This window comes from Mastomys coucha, unplaced genomic scaffold (genome assembly GCF_008632895.1).
Source record: "Mastomys coucha isolate ucsf_1 unplaced genomic scaffold, UCSF_Mcou_1 pScaffold23, whole genome shotgun sequence".
Classification (NCBI taxonomy): domain Eukaryota; kingdom Metazoa; phylum Chordata; class Mammalia; order Rodentia; family Muridae; genus Mastomys; species Mastomys coucha.
The window spans coordinates 49,648,383-49,671,845 of record NW_022196906.1 but is presented as its reverse complement, the minus strand read 5'-3'; the positions used below and the strand labels follow the sequence as shown (position 1 = coordinate 49,671,845).

Sequence of the window (23,463 nt, the reverse complement as noted above, 5' to 3'; positions counted from 1 at the left end):
ACAGCAACAGTCCCACTTCTTCATCCTGATTTTCTGTTGTTGGAAAGACTTTAATCAGTATGAAAAGGTACCCTAGATCCAGCCCCCACCTCTACCCCCTGGAATTTGAGTCCACCATAGACACTGTTCCAGGTTTGAGGAGTGGTCATTACTGCTTGACTCTGTAGCAGACCTGATTGTTGCCCAAGTGATGCTGGTTTTGCAGGTTTGAAGCCTGTAGTGATGCATAGTGGACAATTAGGTTAAAGCAAACGGACATACTTAGTTTTTGGCAGCCAAGAAGCAAAGATTGTACCTCTGCAAGTGAGCTTTTCTATTCACATTTTATTCCATCATCCAGGCCCAGCCTCTGGGATGCTACTTCTCACACTCGGGGCATGTCCTCCCAACACTGAGTTAATCATCTGTGGGAACACCCTTACACACACACACACACACAGAGCAGGGGGGGGAGAAGGAGAGAGGGAGAGAGAGAGAGAAAGAGAGGGGGAGAGAAAGAGAGAGAGAGAGAGAGAGAGAGAGAGAGAGAGAGAGAGATGTTTTACTAATATCCTCAGCAGCTCTCAATCTAATCATGTTGACAGGGAAAACCATCATAGCATTATAGTCTACTGTTAGCTTTGCCACCTCATAGTACCTGATGTGCTGGAATCCTCATTAGGTTCCTGCTTCAAGAGATTAATAGTTTGCTCTTGGGCTGGAGAGATGGCTCTCAGATCAGCAGTTTAGGGCACTGACTGATCTTCCAGAGATCCTGAGTTCAATTCCCAGCAACCACACAGTGGCTCACAACCATCTGTGATGGGATCTGATGCCCTCTTCTGGTGTGTCTGAAGATAGCTACATTGTACTCATATGCATAAAATAATAAATCTTTAAAAAAATAGTTTTCTCTTGAAGCTTGATGAAAAGAACATGGACTTTGACCATGAATATATTGATTATTTTACTGGCTGTTCCATTCTGTAGCTCTGTGATCCTAGGCAAGCCACTTACCTTCCCATTGTGTATGTTCTTATATGTGATATGTAGATCATATTAATAGCATGCCATGTGTTTGTTGTGCACAGTGAGTTAAATCAGTTGCTTAGCAGTTAGCACATTCCCTAGCCCAGAGCAAATGCTAACCTGTGATATCATTGGGACTATTGTCTCCCTCCAGATTCCCTGCTTCTAATGAGAAAAGCCCCTATATCCATTCAAGTCAGCTTTGACACTTAATACCATCTTAAGTAGGTTATCTGCGCTGTCAGAGTATGTTTCTCCCATCTGCTGAGAAGATGGAGATAGCTATGTGACTCCTGCCTCCAAGGTTCCTCTGTGGACCCAAAGCACGGGGCTGTCTTCTCACAGCCAGGCCCCTACACTGTTACTTCACACACTGCTCTGACCCAGCCACCAAGGAGTCTCAGGACAGTCAGTCTGCCTCTGGCCAACTGGCTGCCTTCAGAAGTGTGGCTGGTTCAGCTGAACCTGGCTGACAACCAATCAGTATATGCTTGTCTGGAAAGCAGTGAAGGTAGGCACAGAAGCAGAGGGGAGGAAGACCTCACGCCCAAATACATCTCTGTATTTAGCCAACTAAAATTGCTGCGAGGTGCACTGAGATTGTGTTAGGAAGAGAAACTAGAAAATGGTTCACATGAATCAATGTGAACATTTAATGGGCCTTAATTGGAACCTTATCCTACTATTCTTAGAGCAGAGAGATGAAAGCAGAAGAAATCTGAGAGACCATTTATTTTACTTGAGAAAGCAGTAAACTGAAACTACAAAAAGATTTGACTACTATTATATTTTTATGATTAAATAAAATTGTCATAGACTAGTGCTGGTGAGCCCATAAATGCTCCATGGAATGCACCCATAGTTTCTGGCAGCTGTTGGATTATGGTTAGAAAACCTATCAGCCTGTGTTCTGCATTTGTTAACTCTGCCATTCTCACACCACACAGCAGCTTATGGGAAGGAAAGCTTAGCCAGTTCTGCTGGCAAGAGCCACTGGAGTATTTGTTTTTTAAGGCATTACTAAATTCTTTGTTTCTATTTATCTCTCTTCCTCATCCCCCTACATTCTGCCATTTGTAAGGAGCAAAATCTCTCAATCTCGCTGTCTCTCTCTCTGTATGTATTATCTATATCATATGTATATATGTTCTTTATTTTTCTTAGAGAAGCAGGATTTTAAGCTCTGAGGTTGAATTGGAGTATTTCGTGTAATAACTTCTGTTACTTCTATTTAAAAAAATTTTATTTCAGACCCACCCCTTTTACCATATTTACATGTACTATCTGTAGGTGTGGGCAGCACAAGCATGTCCATGTTCATAACACAGGACAGGATGATGTCTGGGAACTTGGAGGCCTCAAAGATCATTGAGCTGACTTCCCTGTGGCCAGAGAAAAGAGGCCTTCTTTCCTGCCTTTGAGCTGGTTCATAGCCTGTCCAGAGCAGCTGTAAGTGGCATTTCCTTGTTCTACTCCATCCTAGCAGCAAATGGGATATGGAGACACAGCACATAGAAAATTCAAACTAGTCCCTCATATTGATTATGAGATGATGAGTCTGCATCATTCCCAAGGCCAGTGCTCTATAAGCCTTCTCAGATATTAATTAAACCAGAAGCAGAGTTTATGTACAGTCTCTGACAAATCTTAAAACTGGTAGCTTAGTGTTGGCCATGTGTGTGCCTAATCCAGCACAAGGTTCTACTGCAGGATGCATTTGGAAGGGATTTAGAATGTACTTCTTTTAAACTGTAACTCTTTTCCTCACAGAAGATTTGAGAAGTGATAATATTAAGAAAAAATAAATAAATAAAAATAAAAGGCCCCATCATGCAACAGAACACTAGATTTATTCTTGGGGAAATGCCAATATTGTGAATTTTGTGGCCCTTTAAACATTTACCAGTCATTTCTTCTCATTTATCAGCTTTTACTAAATGCCCACTCTGTTTCAAAACATGTGCTAAGAGATTTAGAAAAACCTGCAGTCCACACAGTTTTTGAGGAGTCCACAGACAGGGGAATTTTGTAGACACACAGGATAGTAGGAAATAAAATAGACCAAATCTTTGCCCTAATATTGCTGACATTCTGAAGAGTGAAACTCAAACAGAAAAAGAAAAACAACTGAGGTCTATGATGGAGATACTCTACAATGGAAACAATGCTTGTGCTGGTATATAAAGTAAGATAGAGGTTACTGGTCACATGATAGGAATATGCATAGTGAGCATAAGCAAAGGTACTGAGGTACAAAATAGCCTAACAGGTACAGGGAACTGCATGCTGTTCATTATGGCTAAAACTTAGCATTTGAGCAGGCACAAGAGATAAGCCGAGGTCATGAAGGACCTATGTGGTGACCAAGGACTGGAAGATTGAGGAGCCTAATACTACTTAGCATGTGGATGACGTGCTAAGACATGGCTTACACTCTAGTAGTTGGAGAATGGGTAGATGGGTAGGTAGTTGTCAGACCTCCACACTGGATGCCCAGCATCCAGGAGTTGGTACCAATAGCTGTGAGTCATTATTCTCCCCTGCAGAAGAGGAGAGAGTCTGCCCAATGGCCCTCTCCTTTTGCTCTGCAGCAGATAGAGGATCTCTCTCAGGAAGCTAATTTAGGCCTTGTCCGTTTTCCCACTGGAACACAGAGAGACAGCCACTTGCCTGCCTCTCACTACTTGAGAAGACCCTGTCTCTAGGCTCACCTGGTTTCCAGTATGTAGGAGAGGCCAAGTCCCCAACTATTGTAAGTTTTGTTTCTCTCAACTCTGACTTCCTCTCTTATTTTTCCCCTTCTCTTCCTCCTTCCTGGATTCTCTACTGCTGCTACACAGCAGTGAATCCAGACCACCAAGAAGGCTGCTGCTCAAAGGCTACCTCCTATATAGTCTGTAAGGCTCCTGCAGTTAACTCCATCTTAGAAGTATCTGTGGAAGAGACAAGTTTAGAAAGAGAGAAAATTGTTGCAGTAGACTAAGAAATACTCAGATTTCTTTTCTTTCATTGTGATTTGATGATTTAATATTTAGACAGAATCTTGTTATTTTTCTCCTGGGATGTTAAAGCTACCACTCCCACCCCTACCCCATAAGGCATCAAATTAAAGAAGCAAGGGGTGTCTGTTTGGGATATGCCATTAAAAAAAATGGAGAAGTGACTGGCCTCAAGGACTTTCTTGTTATATTGCTCCTGTCATGCACATTGGTTCCAGGTATGACAAACTTGGCAAGAGCAGTAACTGATGAACCTGGCCACTATCACTGCTGCCTCTTTTCTCCAGCATTGTGCACACCCAGGTTTGCAGAGAGGAATGCACCAACTACTTTGTTTCTGTTATGCTAGAAAAATATTCTTTGTTCCAATGATTTACAGACTCTCTGAGCTGTCTGTTTTAGTGAATTTAGATGTCTAGACACCTATTTTTGCCCCTGTGTTGAGGTCATTTTGTCTCTGACAAGAAAAGGGAAAAAACAAATTGGGAATTCTTAGGCACAAGGAATTTGCTCTAGTGAAATTTAACTATTTGCATTCACTCCTCAATACTCTATTTACCACACCACACTGATGGACAGAGCTGTGACAGAACAACTTTCAATACATGGTGAATAAAACTGTTCCTTAAACACACACAAACACAAACACACACACACACACACACACACACACAAATCCCTATACCACCGTGCCAAGATGCTAAAAATCTCCATCATCTGCCCTTACAGATTCAAAGACACAGCATTAGCTAAGGGCTTTGAAAAGCCTATGGTGAGCAGAACCTGCGCTCTGATATGGTAAATACAAGCTCCTGAATAACTTATAAATCAAAACTAATTTATAGCTTGCTTTTGGAACCAAAACTCCTTCTTTTCCCAAATAGCTGGGAGAAAATCTTAACATTTACCAGCACTATGCTAGGTGTATGACATGTAGCAGGGACACAGGGGAGCCGTGTCCTCAGCACAGCCTGGGGACCTTTACCACCTGGTTCAGTGCAGTCTGTCTCAGACTGAACAAGAGCACACTCAGTCTTCACACTCTTCGCTCTTTTTCCTTCATTTTTATGTGTATGAGTATTTTGTTTGCATGTATGTCTATGCACCATGTGCATGCAGTGCCCATGGAAGCCAGAAAAGAATGTTAGATCTCTTTGGACTGGAGTTGCAGGTGGCAGTAAGCTGACATGTGGGTGCTGGGGATTGAACCTGGGTCCTCTAACAAAAGCAACCAATGCTTTTAAGCACCTAGCCATCTCTCCATCCCTAGTAATTTGTTCTTATAATCAGTGACAGATATAGAGCTAGAGCTCAGGTGACAGTAAATATTTAGGAACTTATCATAGGTTCTTCTTGGAGAAAAACAAAACAAACAACATCAAATTTCCACAAATAAAACAAAATACAGAGCTTTCTGTGACCACTCCTAAGTAGGGAGTTCAGAATTCCTCTGTAGAAATAAATAAATCAGAATTTGATGGGTTTCTGTTCTGTTTCTGGTTGTTTTCTTGTTTTGTTTTTGTGGGTAAATTCCCTGGAGCTGTCAATGTTACTCTGGGACCTGTAGACTGTAGCCAGTATGTGTACAAGAGGTTGAGAAGCAGCCACACAACATGCAGTTTACTTCTTACTGTTGTTATTTTCATATGGTCAGGGAATGTACTATACCTCCCAAAAAGTGACATTTTCAGGTGATCAGATTACCCTTTAAACATATATTAACTACTTACAGTCACTTTTAAAGAAATATTTTACTTTTCTGCCTTCTTGTATCATATTGATTTAGTATATATTTTTGCTGCCTTAAGGAATTAGTTCCTTGTGTAATGTCAGATGTGTGAGGATCATCATGTATGTGGAAGTAATTTTTAAAGGTATGTGGTATTAAATGAAGATAATTGCTTATAATTAATAAGATTTTTTGCCATAATATAGTCATGCTTTCAAGACCAAACTGGAAAGAGAGATGTTTTCTCTTATATCAAATGGTTCCTGACAACTTTCTGAAGTTTTATTTTTTGAAATTATTTTAATCCTTCTTTTATTTGTATCTCTGTTACTTCTTCCTGTTGTCAGTTTTACCTACTTTTCTGCAACATTCTTTCCAAACTTACTGATGCTGAGCTCCTAGAGACCAGAATCCCTACTCTCTTAAGTTGGCTTCTGAAGTGTGAATTGCTACCTTCTGCTGAAGTGTGCAGAACTTCCTGGGGTGGTAACTGACCTGAATCATGAAGATGGTCTGCTCTGTAGGAAACTCAGTCAGTGCCTTAGCCCAGTGCTGAGCAGTGTAGATGCTCAGTAAATGCCTGGTGATGCTCTTATCTCTCTGTGTAGAGTCCTGCTTGCATTATTCCTTCATTTCTTGCTCTGGCTGCAGCCCAAGTGTCACAGTTGGAGAAAGGGCATTCTCCAAAGGGAGAGGAGATCGGCTGCTTTCCAGGCTTATATGACTCCCCCCTCTCTTCAGATCTTAGAGTGAGTGGGACAGATGTCACACAGGTGTGAAGTCTGCAGACTAAATTCTTCCCTGCTTTCCTACTTTGACTTTATGTCTCTTTCCTCTTCCTCTTCTTCTTGTTCTTCCTTCTCTTTCTCCTCTCTTCCTCCTATTCAGATTTTTAACAAAGCTATACCAGAAGCATACCAAGTGTTAACATTTTAGACATATTTTCTATGACAGCATTTTTTAAAATTAAAACCAAAGTTTAGGCCAGGTGGTGGTGGCACATGCCTTTAATCCCAGCACTTAGGAGGCAGAGGCAGGCAGATTTCTAAGTTCGAAGCCAGCCAGGGCTACACAGAGAAACCCTGTCTCGGGGAAAAAAAAAAAAGATTAGGCTTGAGAACTGAGCATCATCTAGAAAGAGAACAGTTGCTGTTCTAAGTCACAAGTTTTGTACTCAAAAGTTGAAAGATCCCCAAGCATCTGGCAGAAGATGTGTGAATTCTCATTTATATAGATAATTCATCACCAATTTACCGATTAAGAATTCCAGATAAAGTGGGTCAGCCCAAAAGACATGAAAACTATGGTAGAAGGACTGTGGACTGAGTACTCGCCTAGCCCCAATCCAACAACACCTCCACAAACCATTTTTACCAGAGTACAATCTAAAAGGTGGCAACATTGGGAGAAAGATACACTAAAGATGTATGGGTTAGAGAAAGTATGTTCCCATCAAGTTCACAAGAATATCTCTAAAAGTGAATGTAAACCTGAAAGTTGTTAAACATTTACTAAGAGGCAAGCCCCTGGAGTTGTCACAGAGACTTCCAACAGAGGGTGAACCTTGCTGATTAACAGTGCTACAGGATAGAAAACCTAAGGCATAGCAGCTGCACATTTACAATGCAAATCACAACATGGGAGAGGTACTCAGCAATTGAGGACACTAGTTGTTCTTTCAGAGGACCCAGGTTCAATACCTGTCACTCCAGTCCCTGGGGATTTGACACGTTTTATGGCTTCTGCCAGCACCAACCACACATAGACATATGTGGAGGCAAAACACTCATACACATAAAATAATAATATGTGTATTGTTATGTCATTCATTATGTGTATATATAAAGTGAGAGAGGCAGAGTTTGTAGGCATTGGAACCCTACAGGCCTGCTCTGGAGGGTGGCTAGGTGCTCAGCCACAGCAAGACAGTGCTCATTTTGGAGTCACATATCCCACCTGTTCACTCCTGGAAGTCCTGCTCCACTCCCAACCATTCCTCTTGTTCACATTAATAAAACTGATCATTTGAAACAAACTCTTGGTACAGCCCAGCACATAACCAAGAACAGGTCAGGAGAAAGGCCTTTCCTGTTAGTTTGACCTGTGTATTGTTGGTTGGTTTAGTCTTGTTTAGAATGTCCATGGGTCATACTCATCTTTATCTGGGCTGGCATTGTCACTAATGACACCACTGGCTGACGAACAGTCCTGGGAGTAAGCTCAGAACTGGTAACAAGAGCTTCTCTACTCAGGAATAGGCAGCCTTGTGAGTAAGATGGCCCTGGATGGGCCTGAGAGGCTAGAACAAGTCAACATTTGGAGTTTAGAGAGTTTTTCAGGCCCAGCTCCAGCACAGACTGGCTGGGGACTTAAGACTACATCTCTTGAAGTTTTTGAAGCTTGAATCCCTCTTTATAACAGCAGTGGTCCCTATCTGCCACCTTGGAGCTGAACTATAGATGCTATAAATAGAGGGGCTAGGCTCCTGAGTACTGTCTCAGCCTAGCTGGAGGTTGCTAAGGTTCTGGTAGTATGGTGCCCTAGGCAACCTTGACCTCCTTCATCTCTCATCAGACACAAGTGTTACCCAGTCCATAAAAGGGAGACCTTTTCCATATCTATCCATGTAGGCAAACCAGAATTCCCTAGTTGGTGCTCAGGACCTTGAAAATCTCAATTCTGTCTGTCCTTCTAGACAATGTGGCTCAGAGTATCACATAAGCCAATCAATTTGCTGTTTGCTGCTGGGGTGGTGAGTAGGGGATACAGGAAGTTTAGATACTTCTCCACTCAGGCTGGCCTTGAACTTCTGATCCTATGACCATAATTTTCCAAGTGCTGGGGTCACAGGTGTGCACCACTGCATCTGGCTGAACTGACTTTTGTCAGCTATGCTACTTGGGATGTCTTCCAGTACTTAAGGACTTCCTTAAGCATGTCACGGAAGGCACAGCCTAGATATGAACTGTAAGCCAATAACAGTTTCCATAAACGGTGGCCTCAAACTCATGAAGACAGGTAGACAGACACAGAGCGGGAGGGAGGGAGAGGGAGGGGGGAGAGAGAGAGGGAGAGAGAGAGAGAGAGAGAAAACTAAGCCTCTGTTGCTCTGTACTACTTACCTGTGTTTTCTTGGACCATGCTTATGCAAGGATTTTCTTTTCAAAACTGTCAGAATGCATTTCCTATTTCCCCACCACAAGATCCTGGCTGGCACCCCAAACACTGTTTGCATAGCTCTGTTCTGCACAGGCAAGGCCAGGGAGCAACCTCAGTAATGGCTTCTCAGGTGACATTAAGCCTGCTGATGATTGAAGCCTGCCTCCACCAGACCTTCTGCTCTAAGGAAATGGGGAGAGATGCTGGAAAGCAATTGTTAGGCTGGGTGTGAGCTCTGTTCCTGGTCCAACAGAAAATGCAGGGTAGAAAACTGGTGCGATAACCAGTATTCCTAATTAATACTGCCTATGTTTTGTGGACATGGACACATTAGGTCTGCATTTAAACCTTGAGAGCTTCATCCACTTCCTTTATGAAAAAGACTCTGAACTTTAGTTAGCTGAGTGGTTATATTGATGATGACAGAACCAGACCTAGAACCCACAGCTATCTAATGCCCACACTCTTGAGACTGCATAGTGCCTGTAACATAACCCAGGGAAAGCTGTTTACCTCTGTAGCACCTGCAGACCCATGTAGCCTTTCTAAAGATTTATTTATTTATTTATTTATTTATTTTATGTGTATGGGTACACTGTTGCTGTCTTTAGACACACCAGAGGAGGGCATCTGTTTCTATTACAGATAGTTGTGAGCCACCATGTAGTTTCTTGGAATTGAACTCAGGACCTCTGGAAGAACAGTCAGTGCTCTTTACCACTGAGCCACCTCTCCAGCCCCTGATGGTAGCCTTTCTAATAGAACATCATTCTGAGGACATTGGATCAGTAGGTTTATTACAAGAATAATAGAAGTATCACTCTGTCCATGTGGACTATGCCAAGGAGAAGTATACAACTAGGCAGCCAGAAAGAAGATCCTCAAGAAAACCTGACCATGCTGATACCCTGACCTCAGACTTGTAGCATCCTGAATGTAGGAAATAAATATGTGCTACATATGTCCCTCCAGGCTATAGGATTTTGCTTTGGTCAGCTAAGACAAACTGATACTAAATCTGTGAGTTTCTTCCCTCCACCAAAAATTCCTTCACTACAATTTACAAGTGCCTGCATCCAATCCAGTCTTCCACATACAATCCACCCTGTCAATGTAGCTTCAAGAGAATGTGGGCAAGGAACACTCTCTCCTCCCACAGTACAGCATCCTCACCAGATTCTTTGTATGTATAAATACATCATCTCCCACAAAACTAATGCTAAACCCATCCTGCCCAACATATTGCATCTTCTCTGTGTGTAAGGACTCCTGATTCTCTTTTGTTCCTGTGGCATTAGTATATCACTTGTCATGGGACACATACCACAAATGATGGCTCGAGTTAGCACTCTCTGGTTGGTGCCAGAATCCAAAGCAAATAAAAGAACTACCAAGTTCACTTGTGTATCCTGGACACCACCCCATCCTCTTTCCTGGATCCCTTTTTCTCTGGCATCCAGAGCCTGCTGTCCTCCCTACACATTTCCAGATTGTTTCCTTTTTCTAAAGCTACAATTTGCAGAATTATTACTAGTAACAAAGAGTAGTTAGTCATCCTGAGACTCTGGTCTGCCACCTGTGATTTCCTCATCAAGGACACTAAAGGAAACCCTATGTCAGCAGGGCAACAGGACAGAGCTATGCCATGGCCTTCCACAGAACAAGTCTGAAGGACGGCTGCAAAGCCTTTCTAATCTAGTCAAATAGTTTCCCTATTATTTTTCTCAAATTTAAAATGTAGAAATATGTTTAAAATTACAGTATTCTTTGCCATTTTTTTTTTCTTTATTGGAGTGTATTGTAATACTGCTGTTGGTCTACTTTGTGAGCCTGAGCTATTTGATTTGTATGTGAGAGACTTCAAAGAAAATACTTTTAAAAACATTGTCTGCTCTCAAACCCAAAGCAATTGAACAGTTTGCCAAAGGCTACTCAGCTGATCAGTGAGTGAAGGCGGGCCTCAGACCTCCTGCTCTTTGATTAGTAAAGGGGCCCTCAGACCTCCCTCTCTTTGATTACCACTCAGCTGACCAGTGAGTAAGGCGGGCCCTCAGACCTCCAGCCTGCCTCTTGTCTCCTGAATGCTAGGATTACAGACATGTACCATCACACCTGGCAAACACCTATTTCATAATTGTACCTACGGCCAAGGTCATTTTGCATCTTTCTTAATCTGTTACATTTATGCATTTATTTGTGTGTGTGCACTTCTTTGTGCACATGTGAGCACACCACAGTGCTTATGAGCCAATAGTGTTTATATGACAGTCCCAGGACAACTTACACAAGTTGATTCTTTCTTTTCACCGTGTTTCCTTCCCATCTGGGTTCCAGGGATCAAACTCAGGTTATCAGGATTGATGACAAACACCTTATCCACTAATCATCTGACCAGACTCCTCTTGGTGATATTGGAGCCCAGCTCAGCATCTGAAAGTAGACAATATATTAGAAAGTGGTTTTCGTTGTTACTAAGGTTATACCTGCTCCTGACTTGCTATCTCCAGCTGAAGACTTTGGCCACCTTAGAACCACACAGCCAGGGCACTCCCATCTCACTACTGCAGTCCTCTGGAAGGAGACTCTGGGAATCCAGTTAACCAGTATATCCTGAAAGGTAGAACAGGTGTCCTGACCAGTACTCACCTTAGGACTTGGGTGGCAAGATAACAGTCCAGTGGTCATAACTCCATATTGTAAGTGCAAGCTGATTAACTATGCACATCCAGAAGACCCTTGTGTTCCATGATGATTCTACTAACTTCCTACTCCTTTTGGAAAATTTGGAAAGCAGTCCAGGATGGTATTTGACCACCTAAGCCCTGAGAATGAATGGGGAAATGAAATAAAACCAAGGCCTGCCTTCAGCCTGGCATCTTTCACAAACCCCACAGGCAACTCTCCTAGTGAAGCCCTGAGCATCAAAGTCAGGATATTTGTATTCCCCAGACTTTCTTCCCTAGCCCTAAGGGAAGCATCTAACCAATATAGTTGACTGTTCATGTTCACTACATTACACTGTCTGCCACAGACCCACCTGAATTAGCACACCAGGTCTCTTTCTGGTCCTCCTGACCCTACTTTCCACAGCATCTAAAGCACCCCACTGACTACAGCCAAGTGTGAGTAGGTAAGGGTCTCACCAGCTCTTACAGCTTCCTTACAAATAACATGGTCTGGTCCCACAATAAGCAATCTATGGCTACAACTCTTTAATACAAGGTAACCAAACTGTCCTTTGTCCATTTGCATCTTCTCCAGTTCAAAGACCTAAGAGTAGTAGCCTCCAGCAGTGCCTTACCACCCTGCTGATGAGATTTATAAACTCACTATATAAGCAGGTAATAGATAATCAGTGCTGTTCCTTGAGGGGATAGCAACTCCCCAGGGGACACTGCTTCAGGAGGCTGAATGCAGTGAGTATAACCAATGTCCTCACACTCTGCTAATTTGCCAGGACCAGGGAGCTGGCATCTTTGAGTTGATACTGTGTCTATGCGAGCCAAACTGGCCCCCTTTAATACCTTTTGAATTACTGAATTGTCATCCAATAATGGCATTTTAACAGTGAAGTTTCAAAGATAAAAAAAACCTAGTTCTTAATTTTTGTCCAAAGAAGGGTGGGGGAGAGTTTGAATAATGGCATTGTTATAAATTCTAAAGTGTTAGCCATTTGGCTGTGTTACAAAATATGTAGATAATAATTAAAATAAAAATGTAAGTGGAAGCTTTATCAATAAGGTAGATGGTGGAGCACATTTTTCTCAGTTGGTGTCAGAAATGGCATTGCACAGCCATGTGCAGAATTGTCACCATGCAAGTCTTTAAAATTCCTTTTGGATTTAAAGGTATTAACAGGTCCCTATCAACATTCTCCAAAAGTTTTTGATGTCATTTTAGCTATTGAACAAAAATATGTGAACTATTACTTTGTTGATTTTGTTCTTAAAGCACACTGCATTATCATCTGAGAATGTGTTCTTAAAATATTGTTAAAAGTACTTTGAAAACTTGTAAATCCCAGTAATTTATGTTTCTCCTGTCTCTGCTGTTTCACTCTGTCCTTCTGGTTTCAATTTGAATGCCGTCCTGTCTGGGTGTGTACCTGTAACGTTGTGTTCTCCCCCCACCCCACCCCCCAGTACAATTTACAGTCCTGACCTTCAGTTTTTGCAGTGTCCCTAATGTTCTCGGGTTCCCTCCAATACTACAAAGTGGGCTTTGGGTCACCCTGCTCTTTCATATTAGAATTGTCTAATCAAAGTTACTTGAAACAGATCTGATTTTGGCATTTCTTAGTTTATCATTTCAGCCTAGGGAGTGAATTAGGAGAGCTTCCCTGCCAGCCCACTAATTGCATTGCCCTATTAAAGTGTACACAGTTGTAAACCCAGACTGCTGCAAGACAACAGTCTCATTTATCTAAACAGTTCTCCTTTTAGACTCAATGGCACTGATGGAAACCAAGATAAGGAGTAGGAATTGGAGGAAGGATCTTTTAGAGCCTGTATGTACTAGCTGAAACCATTCCATTCCCCTACAGTCAGCCCCCTTTTCTTTCTAGGACTTGTCTACATAAGGAACCCATCTAGCTGCATGCAGTGTATGCAGTGAGCTAAGTTAAGCAGAGACTGAAGTGGGCAGGGCCACTGCAGACACTATCTTACTTTGTTAGGAACTGGGGACTGCTTTGAGGACATGAGCAAGCTCCATTAAAACTCTGTGTTCCCTAGGCGACGGTTCTCTCTGTGGAAGTTGTGCCCTTCATTGTGGATTATGATTGTTAAGTGATCACAAAACCTTTGGAATCTTTTTTTGTTTTTTTAAGTTGAGAAATGAGGTTTCTAAAAGTTTGGCTCTTTTCAGACATCACTTACATTGAGCTCTGGTAAGGAATCAAGTGCCTTTCTCTTTCTTTACCTCCTTCAGCATGGTCCCTGGTTCAGACCAACAACAGCTGAGTAAGGAGCAGGCCAGGGCTTTGGCAGCTGACTATCTCCTGCTCTGTTGTAGGTGATTGTTCAGTCAGGCCGCCACCCAACAGTGCTGCAGAAGCTCTGCCAGCTGCCTTTCCAGTATTTCAGTGACCCGAGGCTCATCAAAGTGCTGTTCCCTTCGCTTATCGCTGCGTGTCACAACAACCATCAGAACAAGCTCATTCTGGAGCAAGAGATGAGCTGTGTTTTACTGGCCACATTCATCCAGGTACTGTCGACCTAATGCCTTGTTTCTCCTGTTTTATGGGAAACTCGTGAGACTGAGAAGTAAATAAGAGTCAGCTTTATTCTCGCCCTCCACCTGTGTCTGTGCTGCAAAATGTAATTTCTAAAGCCTGAGGTCGCATTACTAGAAGCAGGGTGGAGTGCCAAATGCTTCTGCCTGGAGGATTTCAAGCAAAGAGCTTGTTTGCCATTGATAAAATGAAAACTTGTACCTAGTTAAAACTGTTTAACAGGACACTAGCCTCCTTTAAGACTTCAACTGGCACATGTGTCTGCTTTTTAGTCTTGCTACAGAGGATAATAGCTGAAGAAAGATAAAAATTTGAGTTTATTTGAACATTTTAAAAATAAATATGATGTTCTTGGTTCAGCAGCACATATACTAAAATTGGAACAATTCAGAGAAGATAGCATGGCCCCTGTGCAAGGATGACATGCAAATCCGCGAAGTGTTTATCTTTTTGTAATAAAACTTGAACGTTCATAGATTGAAAATAATAAATAAATATGATTTGCATATGTGTACAAAGGTGGAGGATAAAACCTGTTTGCTTGTTTGTTTGTTTGTTTGAAGTGCAACCTTGTATTTGATTCACCGAAATTCTGAAGGGTGGAAGTCAGAATCCGTGCCATGGGAAGCCCTGACACTGGGTGTACATTTGCTCACTGAGCTGGCAGCGTGAAATCAAGACAACAGTTCCAAACTAGGGTTTTTCATATCTTTGTGGATTATTTTATGAAGTGTCTCTTTTTTTCCAAATGTTCCACTCTTAAAATTGCTCCCATACTGCTGCACATACTTCCTGCTCTTCCTAACAGTGAAACAGGAAGCAGAGTTTTGTGTGTGTTGTCCCTGTGCTGGCTAGTGCTCAGATATCTCTGTCAGAGTATGAGTATGTGCAGCTGCCTGCGAGCCCCAGAGAAGAGTCGAGGACTTCCGGGGCCTTCTTTAGCGCAGTCAGTACTCCTTGTCTCTCTCAATTAATGATCAGTTAATAAGCACAGCTTGGTCAATGAGATTTAGAAATATTTTCTTTTCAATTTAGTTGTTACATTTGAGTCTGGGTCCTATTTTCTGAAAATGCATTCAAGTTATACATTCAGATCTGCAAGCATGATTTCAAACTGGCTCATGATTAAATTAAAATCTTAATAAACTCTTAACACTGTAAAGCCATCACTTCAGCACAGGGCTCTTCATCTGGTCTTAGAGAGACCTGCTCTGTCATTAAGTAAAAACCCGCGTTAGGCATTTTCAGACTGTGATCTTTTCTGTTCAAATCACTCATTCTGTGTTGGGCTGTGCTGTAGACCTTGGAGTTGTATCGATGAGTAAGACAGATAAAACCCATCTTCAAGACTGTTCATAAAACAACAAAAAGACCAAGTAGCAAAAACAAACAAAACAAAACAAAAACAAAAACAAAAAATACAAGCACTCAGAAGGTAGATGCAGGAAAATGACAGTATGAAGCCATCCTAAACTGTATAGTGAGACTTTCTCAAAAAACACAAATATGAATGAGATTCAAATTTCTTACGTGTGTGTGTGTGTGTGTGTGTGTGTGTGTGTGTACACACACATACATACCATCCATTTGGGAGTAATATCACAACTATTCCAAATAAACTATATTTAATACATAGTTTTGCTAAGTGATACAGTGTTACAGAAATTTAAACTTGGGATAGCATTATTCGACTAAGTGAAGTTGAATCATTCTTTTCTATAAATAATTGTGCTCGAGAATTAGTTTGAATTTTAACTTATAAATGTGTCATGGTTCCATATATAGATTATTTGTAATCACTAGATAGTAATATTAAAATGAGATTATGGCCTGTCATTGGTTTCCAAAGATTTATACCTTATATACTATATTTTTTTTCTCAATTTCCATCTAAAAGTAAAGTGAGCAGACTGTAAGGCTTAGATGTACAACACGTTTTTTGTTTTTTGTTTTTGTTTAGCTTTTTGAGTCAGGGTTTCTCTGTGTAACAGTCCTGGCTGTTCTGGATTATAAGGACTCTTATATTCATGGTTTGTAAAATTCTTGCCAGGAATAATGGCCCACGCCTATAATGTAAGCACTCAAGAGTCTGAATGAGGCAGGAGAATTACTCATTTGAGTCCAGCCTGGGTTAGAGTTATAAAATCATAACCTCCTACACCACCACCACCCCAAAAACTTTTATAAAATCTCTTCTTGGCTTAAAATAGCTTAGGTTTCAGGTTTTGGGTATACAATTGTAGACAGTACTCTGGCCCTTGGCAGTGCTCATGCAGGAGATGTAGTTTCAGCTTTCAAGAGTCTAGGCACACAGTCTCATTCCCTGCTGCTCTTCTATTCATGGGGCTGTGACATGTGATTAGAGGGCTCTTGTGTAGTTCTGATCTGAACATTAGTCTCAACTCACTCCTCTCCTCTCACACAGGACTTTGCACAGACTCCGGGTCATGTGGATAACCAGTCTTCGCATCCCAAAGGTGGGTCCCACTGAGACTTAATCCCACGGGTGTGTCAGCTAAGTGAACAGGCTTGCATTCCTTTTTCCAGAACAATTAAAGAATTCCTGTGTCACCTCAAGTATGTGAGGTTCAGACATCAAATACTTAAGGAGTAAAGAAGTCAACTCTATCATTAGAATCTACAGAGAAGACTCGTAGAAATAAAGAAAACCAGAAACCATCTTTTTATCCATACCTAGTACAAGATCTATTAAGTGCTGATAATTACTAATGACAAGGAAGTCATATAACATTACCATTGGCCCACACAAATCACCATAAGTACTTCAGTCCCTAACATGGGTTCTCTGTCCATATTGAAATAAAAATGCCTTGACAATAGCTAGACCCCTAAATTCAAACACTTGACCTATTTTAATTGAAAATAAACTTCACATTGAGAAGTATTAACATCCCATTAGCAAAGTTCTAGAAGTAAAGAGTCGGGCCTTTGTTCTTTTTGTTCCTGCTGAGGTGTTTCCCCTGGTCAGAAGTAGAATTTCATTTTTAGAATCTTAAATATCTTAAAATTGCCTGCTACCCAGGCTATAATTGAGAAGTACAATTTGGTCTCTTTGCTGTTGTAGCAGAATCTCTGATTAATGAGTCCCACCAAGTCCTCATTAGTTTGATAGTGATAAGTGTTCTTCAGAACTGGACATAGTGGCATACATCTGTAATCCCAGCACAGGGAAGTAGAGACAGAACCCTTTCAAAGTCACCCTTAGCCATATAGGGAGTTTGAGGCCAACCTGGGCTACTTGAGGACCTATCTCTTGAAATGAAATATATGATAGTCATTGTTTTTAGGCCCACTCGTAACCTACAGGCTTCTCTATGGCACCCATCAAGAAGCCTTTACTTGGAGACAATTTGGCTGTCATACAAAAAAAAAAAAATCTACAGTAGGCAGGTGTTGCAAAGTACACAGAAGAAAATACAACAAAACTGTTACAGTATCATGAAAAAAATGGGAGGCTTTATTGACTCAGATACTTAGAAAAGTAAACAGAAAACTATGCAACGTCTCAGAAATTCAAGTCGGTGCCATTGTTTCCATAGACTCCATGTGCAAGTTCAGTCACAGCCTCTGCTGCTTGTTTCCTTTTTTTTTTTTTTTAAGCTGTTAGGACATATGAGGGAAATCAGTCCAGTTTTTTACTATTTCTTACAAAACAAGTATTTAATTTTTAAGCATATGAAAATATTTTTGCAAATATTGTAATGTATTTATTTTTAATTAAGCAACAATAGTTTTTGCCAGTATAAGTATGTAGATGTTTTTCTTTTCTTCTGCCCTAAAAAAGATGAGTCACCATTTAAGTGTATGGAAAGCCAAGTCCCAAAAGCTGAAGCTGGGAGCCAAGCCAGAGGAAGTCCTAACCTCCTTTCTGAGGGACGGAGGTTAGGTGGCATTAGGTAGGCCAGGCACTGTCCTTGCCTTCCTTGCACATCTACAGGCTTCACACCTACAACAGTAATTGAACAGTTGCTCTCTGCTTTGCTCTCAGCACTATTAGTGACAGTTCATAACATGCTTACTTCATAAAAGAAAAACGGTGTGAGAGCTGGAGAGATGGCTCAGCACTTCCACTTGCCTGCTGCTCTTGCTGAAGACCAGAGTTCAGTCCTCAGCATCCACATCAGGCAGCTCACAGCCACCTGGAACTCCAGTTCTAGGAGCTCCAATGCCTCTGGCTCTGTGTGCGTGTGTGTGCGCGTGTGTGCATGTGTGCGTGTGCATGTGTGCGTGTGTGTGTGTGTGTGTGTGTGTGTGTGTGTGTGTGTGTACATATGCATATGCATATACAGTATGCTATAGGCAGAGAGGCAGGTGGATATCTGCAAGTTACAAGCCAGCCAGGGCTACACAATGAAACCTGACTCAGAAAAATTAGAAATCTGTTTTTATTTTTTTTTTGTAAGAGGACTTCTTACCAAGTACTCAGCTTACAACTTTTACATGGGTTCCCTTTTTGCTTAGATTAAATCCTCAATAAAATGTGTCCATCATTTAGGTTGTTGTGCAGGTAACCTTTTAGATTTGAGAGTAGCTGTGGGCTCCCAGATTCTCACTACTAAGAGGAGTTTCAGCTTCCATATCCACTGCCTCATGACTACACCAAGTTTTTGGGAAGATCAGCAAAGCTGCTAAAGGTCACCTCTGCTCTGCTAGGTGACCACTGAACGCCGGATTTGAAAAGTTTCAAAGTTGTGCCTAAGGCCAGGTTTTAAATTAAGTAGATTATTTTGGGGAAGAGAAGTCACCATTTAGGCCCGGATTGTGACTCAGTGGAAGAGCTGGCCCCTGGGTGCAGAGTGCTGAATTCAGACTTCAGCACCAAAAATAATAAAGAAGTCACCATTCACATACAGATGTACGCATGCAAGACTATATACATAGCTGTCATCATGTTCTGTTATGTTCACTGTACCTATTTTTTTATTCTGGAGTCCCCAAATAAATACTTCATAATGTTTTAAATATAGGTTAATGTCTGAGTATGTTAGAAGCACAGACTGACTTGTGGCTAAAATACATGTTTATAACACTACAGTGCTTTACTTGAAATGTATGGTTACATTTGCACTCTGATAGCAAAATAAGTTTAATTTCTAAGCCTTCAGAAGTTACTTTTTAGTCTCTTTTCTGTCTCCCTCAGGAAAATTCGGGAACCCTGGGGACTACCTAGAGCTGGCTAACAGATTTCCTCAGCAGGCCTGGGAAGAAGCCCGGCAATTTTTCTTGAAAAAAGAAAAAAAATAAATGTTTTTTTAGCTAATTCTATATTTGAGTACCTTTGTTAGTGTTTTCCATTGTCCTTAAGGAACCTCTGGTCTGTTTTACACTCTCCTGCTGTAGATATGCTCCTCTTTGCATTGTTTGTAAAGACTGTATATACTGGACTGTCCTTCCTAATTTTGCAAATTGAGTTTGTTTCATTTGTGCATAATATATTGGAGTTTGTTTATTTCCATGCTAAGTAACTTGTAATTGTAATATGGTAAAATTAGACAAATATCATTCTTGTAATGAAGTAACAGTTTTCAGTGTTGATTTTTCACATTAAAGCAGTGCAAATTTGAGAAAGTGTTAAGAATTTATAAACCCTGCTCTGAGTTTTTCTTCTAGAACTTGGAGTTGAGACCTGTGTAACTAACACTTTCATTAAGCCTTGGGACTGTTTGAAATTACAGCACCTAACCACTGGTCAAGAACTTCATTGGCAGATAGCACTGTGAACTATTAGTGTTGCTGAGCTAAATTTAGCCTCTAAAATAATTTTTTTTAAATGAGGGAGCATCAAGTATTTTCTTAAATAATTTACTTGAAACAACAACGGAGTAAAAGAAGCAATGAGGGTGGCCACGCCTCTGAATACTTGTCATTTGCACCGCTCCTGCCGGGCTAGGCCGCAGGGTGCCCTCTTAACCCACCCAGTGATAGTAAGCAATTACCAAGAAAGATATAGCTGTGGAAAATTGACCCAGAAACCTAAAGATTGTCACAGGAAGCTGAACAACACAATAAATCTTGCGTTTCTTATGGAAAAGCAAACTTACCTAAAATTCAGGCACTTCTTTTTCGAACCTCATGGCGCTACAGAGTTTTGTATGTTCAATGTTTTTTACTGTTTTACAAATCGAAAGAAAATAAAGACGTCTGATGTAAGCCATACCAAGCACTGCGGGTACTCCTGCTTGGGCCCATACACCCCATCTCTGGGGACAAAAGGAGGGAGGGACAACTAAAGTTGCAGGTACCGGAGGGAGGGAGCGGTTAGAGGGCAGTCCTCGCGGGGTGGGGGTAGGGGAATCAAGTATTTATAATGTTTCCTGCGAGACGATTCACGATGGAATATACCTCTTATCTGCTCGGAAAATTGACAAAAATAACATAAATAATAGAGACAACCATGATTAACCTCCCAGAATTCTCAATTAAACTTGTAACCGAGGGGTCCGGCTGCCTTTGTGTTGGACTTGCCCACTACAGTCAGCAGTGCCTGGGGCTTCCACCACCAACTCAGAATTCAAACCCAACGCAAAAAAGCTGCTTCGACCCCAGGAGCAGCCACATTTGCAACCAAATTTTGTGCCAGGGTAACAAAACTACTTCTAACTCTTCAGAGCCAGTTACTCCAAAAGCCCAAGGGCACATCAGAACTGCTGCTTCCTAAGGAATCCTCGGGCTCAGCTGCTCCCCGACTCCCCTACCCCCTCACCTCCTGCCAGACTCTGGCAGTCGCCACATGACCTTGGATCCGGAACTCCGCATCCATGGAGCCTACCTAGGTCAAGACCTGGCTCTAACCTTAACCTCTGTTCTTCAGCCTCTTGCAGCTGTGAAAAACACCTGCATCTAGAGATGACATTGTCCTCTAGGTCCCCAATCTTCCCCTTCTCCGCACCATACTTCTTGTACACATCCAACTTCCCAACAGGCAAACTTTTGCCCGCCCCTGAGTCCGATTGATGAGCCACTCTCCCTCTAGGTGCTGACCTTCTAAACCAAAGGCTGGATGCACCAAGCATTGCTACCTGGCGGTGGATTGCTGTGTAAGGCACAAAGGCCCCTGCCCCCACATCTGGATCTGAGTGGAGTACTTCCTTATGCCCTTTCTTGCTCCCATCACTACTCTCAACCTAGCTCTATTTATCTGTATTTTTCATGCACAGTCTTCATCAACAAGGTGCTAGCCTGTAATTGGTCACACAATCCTCATTATAGCACTGAATCTCAGCATTTTAAAGAAAGTTTACTTTTACATCAATCAGGCCCACAGTTAAAAGCCTCTAATCTGCCCATGCATCAGCTTAATAAACTCCGAATTTCCTGCTTTTATTGCAGCTCCATTGGGAACTTATTTCTCTGCAAAAACTTACTAACCCATTGTTTTCTCCCTCCAGCGGGCTTCTATTCAGCTAATTCTCTTTTTTGGTGTATACAGCTAACTGAGGGGTGGTTTAAGCCCACCCCTAGGCAAAAGTGGCAGAGTCTGGCATTTGGGCGGGCAGTCTTAGAACAATGGCTCATTTAAACCTGGCCTTCCCAGCTCTGAGGAGACTGTGCTTTGACCTACTCCATATTCAAAACGGAAAGGCTAAGTTCTGTCCTGCACTCATCTAATATTAAAATTCAATGGGAATACTGCCACAAGGACTCTGAATTTCCCAGAGTTATGCAGCCTTACAACGTGTACTAAATAAATTGTGTGGCCAAAAATTTGTCTCTTTCTGGGATCCTTTTCCTACCTCAATTCAACAGAGCTAAGCAAATAGTTACGTCTTCTGAGAAAATCATACTCTGAAGTGAATCATGCTAAATCCATTTTCCCACCCAAAGCCCCTTCCTTTGAACTAAGGTTTTCCTACAGATCTGGATGTCTCCTGTTCAATATTAGCATAAAATACAAAAGTTGTAATTGTCACAGGTAATTTAATTTACTAGGAAATCCCTACTTCATTACAAAAGATGTTTAAAGATGACCTGGGAGCCAGTAAAGTTGATATTTATTAATGTAACTAACTGTAGATCTGATACCTTGCCAAGGACATTACAACCCTTCCCTCCTGGGAACTTGAGAGCACTACACGCTCCTCTGGGTGGGTAGTGGGAGAAAAAGATTGTGATCACTCACACATCTCTGCACCATGACCACTTTACCTGGGTATTTCCCCCAAAGTAATAAAAGGCACACCAAAGTGTCCAGTGGAAATGGGTTATTGGTTAGCTTAAGCTATAAATGATGAGGGGAGAGATCATAGTAACTAGGCAGGTAGATATTTGTAAAGTACTGCACCCTGTCCAAAGCAAACGTTTAACACTAGTAATGAAATTCCTTAAGGACCCGTTCCTTTTAATAAAAAGGAAAAAACAATATTCTGATAGGCAAGTTTCCAAAAGTAAGATTTATTATAGTTTCGTTTCCTACCCAATAGCCAACCAGATGCAAAACAGAGAAATCTGTATTTCTGCTGGGAAGGGAATGGTCTAAGTTAAGGGAATGATGCCTCAAAGAACCAGCCTTAAGAGATAAACCTGGCCCTAATTAACTCTGTGTATGTATATAATATAGATATACAGAATATATATGTGTACATTTGCAGACCATTTTCCTAAATCCCCCCCCCAAAAAGGCCCTTTTTTTGACTTTCAGGAAGTAAACTATAAATATGGTTCAGTTTTCCCACCTGTTATTTTCTTTTACTGCCAGGAACTGTTCCATCCTTAACTGGGGCTGTGGGGTGGATGGGTGTGAAACTGCTGGACAGCCCAAGCAGCTGCTTGTAACAGAGGGCTTCTACTCTATCCCAGACTGCGGCTTTGGGCACATAACCTACAAGCTAGAATGGTAACCATCCCCTACTGCAGTAGGACACTACCCCCTTTCAAAATCCCAAAAACAAAACCTGGACATAGAGGGACGACTTGTTGGCCATTTAACTGTGGAGACAAGAAAATACACAGCATGGTGGTTTGGCTGGTAGCCAGCAACTTTCTGAACCAGCCAAGGGAGGGGGCAGAATAATGGCTTTGAGAAAAAACTGTCCCAGACTGCCAAAGGGTTAAATATTTGTAGAGGGTAAAACCTGAGCCTGCCGGGATTTTTTTTCTCTCTCCTCTTGCCCTGGGGCCTGCTGCAGATTCAGTATCTCTTGGTTATTTCCTGCGATCACTAAAGCCAGTTTTCAAGAAAACAAGTCGCAGGGGTTTGAAATGTCACACCAAGTGACCTGGGCACGCCATATCCAGGGGCCATCCCCCGCCCCCTCCATTTGGGGCCTGGAAAGAAAATAAACCAAGGACACGCCAGACTGGTTCTGGGTGGACTT

General features: G+C 41.7%; 2 protein-coding genes and 1 non-coding gene across 15 annotated transcripts in view; 2 read left to right on the top strand and 1 right to left on the bottom strand.

The window, feature by feature from the left end:
* Positions 1 to 20,301, top strand: part of Scaper (S-phase cyclin A associated protein in the ER) — a 498,868-nt gene extending 478,567 nt beyond the window's left edge. For both annotated transcript variants that reach the window (XM_031343583.1, XM_031343584.1), the window contains exons 31-33: positions 13,909 to 14,100; positions 16,554 to 16,605; positions 19,290 to 20,301. In XM_031343583.1, coding sequence (XP_031199443.1) covers positions 13,909 to 14,100; positions 16,554 to 16,605; positions 19,290 to 19,393 — 348 coding nt within the window. In that variant the 3' untranslated portion in view covers positions 19,394 to 20,301. The remainder of the gene's footprint in view (positions 1 to 13,908; positions 14,101 to 16,553; positions 16,606 to 19,289) is intronic.
* Isl2 (ISL LIM homeobox 2) overlaps positions 1 to 23,463 on the bottom strand; it is a 329,789-nt gene that overhangs the window by 298,913 nt on the left and 7,413 nt on the right. For 9 of the 12 annotated variants that reach the window (XR_004111375.1, XR_004111373.1, XR_004111368.1 and 6 more), the window contains one exon: positions 11,180 to 11,325. The gene's annotated coding sequence lies outside the window, so the exon portion shown is untranslated. Of the gene's footprint in view, positions 1 to 2,839; positions 3,942 to 11,179; positions 11,326 to 11,541; positions 11,718 to 20,190; positions 20,425 to 23,463 lie in introns of those variants that run through there. The other 3 variants (XR_004111377.1, XR_004111378.1, XR_004111374.1) reach the window with 3 other exon arrangements.
* Positions 14,476 to 14,581, top strand: LOC116074024. Its single transcript, XR_004112014.1, has one exon. It is a non-coding gene; the product is annotated as a U6 spliceosomal RNA (small nuclear RNA).